The sequence below is a fragment of the Chiloscyllium plagiosum genome, chromosome 15, assembly GCF_004010195.1.
Source record: "Chiloscyllium plagiosum isolate BGI_BamShark_2017 chromosome 15, ASM401019v2, whole genome shotgun sequence".
NCBI classification, from domain to species: domain Eukaryota; kingdom Metazoa; phylum Chordata; class Chondrichthyes; order Orectolobiformes; family Hemiscylliidae; genus Chiloscyllium; species Chiloscyllium plagiosum.
In genome coordinates, this window is record NC_057724.1 from 28,079,115 (window position 1) to 28,085,395 (window position 6,281).

The 6,281-nt window shown below is 42.2% G+C and overlaps 1 protein-coding gene across 6 annotated transcripts in view; it reads left to right on the forward strand.

Annotated features, from left to right (window-relative positions):
• drp2 (dystrophin related protein 2) overlaps positions 1-6,281 on the forward strand; it is a 368,975-nt gene that overhangs the window by 294,276 nt on the left and 68,418 nt on the right. For all 6 annotated transcript variants that reach the window (XM_043704533.1, XM_043704534.1, XM_043704530.1 and 3 more), the window contains one exon: positions 4,898-4,958. In XM_043704533.1, the coding sequence (XP_043560468.1) occupies positions 4,898-4,958 (61 nt within the window). The remainder of the gene's footprint in view (positions 1-4,897; positions 4,959-6,281) is intronic.

Genomic DNA, 6,281 nt, shown 5'->3' on the forward strand with positions numbered 1-6,281 from the left:
TCAATCTATGGATGTAATTTTGCTCACTGAGCTGGAAGGTTTGTTTTCAACTGTTTCATGGGCAGCACAGTGGCCCAGTGGTTAGCACTGCTGCCTCACAGCACCAGCGACCCGGGTTCAAATCGTGCCTCAGGCGACTGACTGTGTGGAGTTTGTACATTCTCCCTGTGGTCTGCGTGAATTTCCTCCGGGTGCTCTGGTTTCCTCCCACAGTCCAAAAATGTGCAGGTTAGGTAAATTGGCCATGCTAAATTGCCCATAGTGTTTGGTGAAGGGGAATGGGTCTGGGTAGGTTGCGCTTTGACAGGTCGGTGTGGACTTGTTGGGCAGAAGGGCCTGTTTCCACACTGTAAGTAATCTAATCACCATACTAGGTAATATCATCAGTGAAGCACTGGTGTTATGACCTGCTTTCTATTTATGTGTTTAGGTTCATTGGGTTGGTGATGTCATTTCCTGTTCTTTTTCTCAGAGGTGGTAAATGAGGTCCAAGACGATGCGTTTATCGATAGCGTTCCAGTTGGAATGCCTTGCTTCTAGGAATTTTTGTGTGTGTCTCTGCTTGGCTTGTCCTGTGATGGATGTGTTGTCCCAGTCAAAGTGTCCTTCCTCATCTGTAGGGACACTAGTGATAGTGGGTCATGTTGTTTTGTGGCTAATTGATGTTCATGTATCCTGTTGGCTAGCTTTCTGACTGTTTGTCCAATGTAGTGTTTGCTACAGTTCTTGCAAGGTATTTTGTAAATGATATTCATTTTGCCTGTTGTCTGTATAGGGCCTTTTAAGTTCATTAGATGCTGTTTTAGTGTGTCAGTGGGTTTGTGGGCTACCATGATGCCAAGAGGTCTGAGTAGTCTGGCAGTCATTTCCAAGATGTCTTTGATGTAGGGAAGAGTGACTAGGGTTTCTGGACGCATTTTGTCTGCTTGTTTAAATTTGTTGCTGTGTAATTGGCAGACTGGGTTCATTGGGTGAGAGTGAGGTCTGCAGATGCTGGAGATCAGAGTTGAGAATGTGTTGCTGGAAAAGCACAGCAGGTCAGGCAGCATCCGAGGAGCAGGAAAATGAAGGGCTGTGGCCCAAAACGTCAATTTTCCTGCTCCTTGATGCTGCCTGACCTGATGTGCTCTTCCAGCAACACACTCTCAACTGGGTTCATTGGATACCTGCTCTTTTTGAATACATTGTATAGGTGATTTTCCTGTGCTCTTCGTAGTTCCTCTGTGGTGCAGTGTGGTGGCTCATTGAAATAATGTTCTACTGCAGCTTCATTTGTGGGTGTTGGAATAAATGCTTCTGTACTTCAGTATTTGGTCAGTGTGTGTTGTTTTCATGGTTTGTAGTTCCCCATTGGCTGTTCGCTCTGCTGTGACATCTAGGAATGGCAGTTTGTTGTTGTTTCCCTCCTCTTTAGTGAATTTTATGCCAGTAAGGATATTATTGATGGTCTTGAAGTTTCCTCTAATGTGTTTTGTTTAGTGATGACAAAGGTGTTATTCACGTAGCAGACCCAAAGTTTGGGTTGGATGGTTGACAGAGCTGTTTGTCTCTGCATTACTGCTTCTGCTAAGAACCCTGATATCAGTGATCCCATGGGTGTTCCCTTGGTTTGTCTGTAGGTTTTGTTATTGAAAGTGAAATGGGTGGTAAGGCACAGGTCCACTAGCTTGACAATGTTGTCCTTGCTGGTGTGGTTGGTGGTGTTTGGTTTATGTGTGTTTGGTTCATCTAATAGTGTAATAAGTGTTTCTTTGACCAGGTTGATGTTGATGGATGTGAGCAGGACTGCTACTTCAAAGAAGACCATTATTACATTCTCTTCTATCTTAGTGTCTTTGATGGTGTTCAGGAATTCTTGGGCGGAGTGAGTGGAGTGGCATGAGTTTTCTACTAAGTGTTTTAGTCTTTGGTGTAGTTCCTTGGCTAGTCTGTACGTTGGTGTTCCAGGTAGCGTGACTATGGGTCTAAGGGGAGCTCCTGGTTTGTGAATTTTGGGTAATCCATAGAAGCATGGTGTGTTAGATCCATCTGGTTCCATTTTTTTTGTAAGTCTGTCTTGTTTAACTCTCTGAAGTGTTTTTAGTAGGGATGTGGTTCGGTTCCGTAGTTGTGTAGGTCAGGTCTATCGCCACCTATTGGTAAGTGTCGGTATCTGCAAGCAGTGCGTTCGCTTTCTCAATGTAGTCTGTCCAGTTTAAGACAAAGGTCAAACGTCTTTTGTTTGCAGGTAGGATAACAAAGTTTTTATCTTTTTTGAGTCCTTCTAGTACTTTTCTTTCTTGTATATTCAGTGTGTTTCCTTTCTTTTTCCTGCTTAATGTTGGTGCGACTATCTATCTGATGGTTTGCTGGGTTTCATCTGTGAGTTTGTTGTCTTTCAGTGTTGTTTCTAATGCTGCTTTCTAATCGACTGGGACAACACATCCATCCAAGGTCTGGATGGACACGCACATGAATTCCTAAAAGCATGGCATTTCAACTGCAACCCTATCAATAAACACATCAACTTGGACCCCATTTACCACCTCTGAGAAAAAGAACAGGAAATGACATTAGCATAGGAAATGACATCACCAACTCAAGGAAACCTAAACACATAAGAAGAAAGCAGGTCATAACACCAGTGCTTCACCGGAGGCTCATTGACGATGTTACTTAATATGGTAATGAAATGTCTGAAAACACACCTTCCAGCTCAGTGAGCAATCTTTAATCCAGAACCTCAAACTGAGCTACAAGTCTTCTCAAAGCCTACTAGAGTAAATCTATGTTTAAATTGCATTTAGACTCATCGAATCATACAGTACAAAAGAGGCCATTCAGTCCAGCGAGTTTGTACTGCCAAAAAAATATGATTACCCACATTTGTCCCACTTTCCCACATTAGGCCCATAGGCTCGAATGTGTTTACACTTCAAGTGCTTTTTAAGTACCTTTTAAAAGTTGTAAGGTTTTCTGTCTCACAAATCTCTCAAGCAGACCCCTAGCAAACTCTGGGTGAAGATGTCTTTCCTCATATCCCCTCTAAACCTTCTGCCCTTAACTTTAAAGTTATGCCCTCTTGTTATTGACCCTTTAACTAAGGAGAACAGCTGCTTTCTACTCACCCTGTCCATGCCCCTCATAAACTTATATACCTAATTCTTATGTCTTCCCTCAAGATTCTCTGCTTGAAAGAAAACAAGCTTATCCAACCTGTCCTCATTGCTGAAATGCTCCATCCTGATGAATCCCTTTTGCACCCCGTCCAATGCAATCACATCCTTCCTATAGTGTGGTGAATAGAACTTCACACAGTATTCTAGCTGTAGGCCTAACCAAAATTCTGTATAGCCCTGACATGACTTCCCTGCTCTTCTAATCTATGCCATGATGGAAAAAGGCAAGTATCCTAAATGCCTTCTTAACCATCCTGTTAACCTGTCATGCAGGAATCTGTGGACAAGCACCCTCAAAATTCCTTTGTTCCTTTGAGCTTAATGGTGTTTTCCTATCATTGAGTACTCCCTTGCTTATTCTTTCTTCCAAAGTGCATCACCTCACATTTATGAGAATTAAATTCCATCTGCTACTGATTTGCCTATGTGATCAATCCATTTTACTTACGCTGGTAACCTAACACATTCCTCCTCACTGTCAACCACCCAACCAATGTTTGTGTCATCCACAAACTTACTTGACATACCACCACACTCTTATCTGCCTCATTTATGAATATCACAAATAATAAGGGACCCAGCACTGATCCCTGTGGTATGCCACTGTACGCTGTGTTCCATTCACACACACACACAGCTTTCTTCCACCATATTCTGTCTCCTGTCACTGAGCCAATTTTGGATCCAACTTGCCAAGTTACCCTAGATCCCATGGACCTTTACTTTCGTTATTGGTTTCCCATGTGGCACCTTGACAAAGACATCGCTGAAATCCACATAAACTGCCCTACCCTCATCAAAACACTTGGTCACATCCTCAAAATATTCTGCTAGAATTGTTAGGCATGACCTCTCTCTGACAAAACCATGCTGGGTATCCCTGATCAAACCTTACCTCTCTCAATAGACGTTAATTTTCTCTTGCACTAATTTCTCCAACAGTTTCCCTATCACTGATGTTAGACCAGGGAACTATAGACCAGTGAGTCTCTATCTACCACCCTTCTGGTAAAGTGGAATTGCATTAGCTGTCCTCCAGTCCTCTGGCATCTCCCATGATGCCAGAAATTATTCAAAAATTTGGGTCAAGGCTCCTGTAATTTTCTCTCTTGTCTCCCACAGCAGCCTAGGATACAATTCATCTGGAGCTGGGAATTTCTCCACTTTTAAGTCCTGACAAACCTCTATTATCTCTTTGCTTCTTATAGCAATCTGTTCAAAAACAACACAGACCATCTTCTTGAATTCTGTATTTTCAACCTACTTCTCCCAAGAAAAGACTGTACTTTTCCTCACATTTACTTCTTTTTAATATTCATGTTGAGGTGCTTATATGTAGAAAACAATTCACAATATCCGTTATCCTTCACAGGAGTCACTCATCAATGTCTAGTAACCTGTGTAATTTACTGGTCATTATCTCGGTACCGAACACCATTTTACTAGCATCCAAATAATTGATTTGAGCTTTAAAGTAAAAATTCCTTTAAAAATTCACTTCTCCTGAACTTTGAGAAACATTATAAAATGTACACATCGTCCTTACACATTTAGTCAAAGCAAACTGTAATTTTTCTTGTTATGACAATTAGATCACAGGGACAATCGCCTACATACGTCAAGATGAGAGCTGATGAATTCAAATGTATGACCTAAAATGCAATTTATGCTGTAAAGTGATTTTGTGAATTTTGTTTTCATATTTTCTATCCAAATCTCTGTATGACTCATACTTCCAGCTTCTGTCCAGGTTCCCTGGGAGAGGGCCATCTCACCAAACAAAGTGCCATATTACATCAAGTAAGTAAACCTCGACAACGGTCTCCTCTTCCATCCCACTCATGACACCTCAAATGGAGAGTCGTGCTTTTAGTAACTCATTTAACTTGTAAATTGTCTCAAAATACTTATGATTAACATTAACATTCTTTTTGTTTGTTCGCTTCTGTCCATCTTTCTTGAGTTCTGCTGATTATCTTTCATCTAGTTAGACAATGCTAAAGACATGGGGCAGAATTTTAAGCAAAAATAGAAATTGTTGGAAAATCTCAGCATAACTGGCAGCATCTGTGGAGAGAAATCAGAGTTAATGTTTCAGTTCCGGTGACCCTTCTTCAGCACTTGATACATCAAGTTCTGAAGAAGGATCAACGGACCCGAAACGTTAACTTTGATTTCTCTCCATAGATTTTGCCAGATAGAACATAGAACCTAGAAAAATACAGCGCAGTACAGGCCCTTTGGCCCTCGATGTTGCGCCGATCCAAGCCCACCTAACCTACACTAGCCCACTATCCTCCATATGCCTATCCAATAGAACATAGAACAGTACAGCACAGAACAGGCCCTTCAGCCCACGGTGTTGTGCCGACCACTGATCCTCATGTATGCACCCTCAAATTTCTGTGACCATATGCATGTCCAGTAGTCTCTTAAGTGTCCCCAAAGACCTTGCTTCCACAACTTCTGCTGGCAACGCGTTCCATGCTCTCACAATTCTCTGTGTAAAGAACCCACCTCTGACATCCCCTCTATACTTTCCTCCAATCACCTTAAAACAATGACTCCCCGTGTTAGTCATTTCTGCCCTGGGAAATAGTCTCTGGCTATCGACTCTATCTATGCCTCTCATTACCTTGTATACCTCAATTAGGTCCCCTCTCCTCCTCCTTTTCTCCAATGAAAAAAGTCCAAGCTCAATCAACCTCTCTTCATAAGATAAGCCCTCCAGTCCAGGCAGCATCCTGGTAAACCTCCTCTGAACCCTCTCCAAAGCTTTCACATCTTTCCTATAATAGGACGACCAGAACTGGACGCAATATTCCAAGTGTGGTCTTACCAAAGTTTTATAGAGCTGCAACGAGATCTCATGACTCTTAAACTCAATCCCCCTGTTAATGAAAGCCAAAACACCATATGCTTTCTTAACAATCCTGTCCACTTGGGTGGCCATTTTAAGGGATCTATGCACCTGCACACCAAGATCCCTCTGTTCCTCCACACTGCCAAGAATCCTATCCTTAATCCTGTACTCAGCTTTCAAATTCGACCTTCCAAATGCATCACCTCGCATTTATCCAGGTTGAACTCCATCTGCCACCTCTCAGCCCATCTCTGCACCCT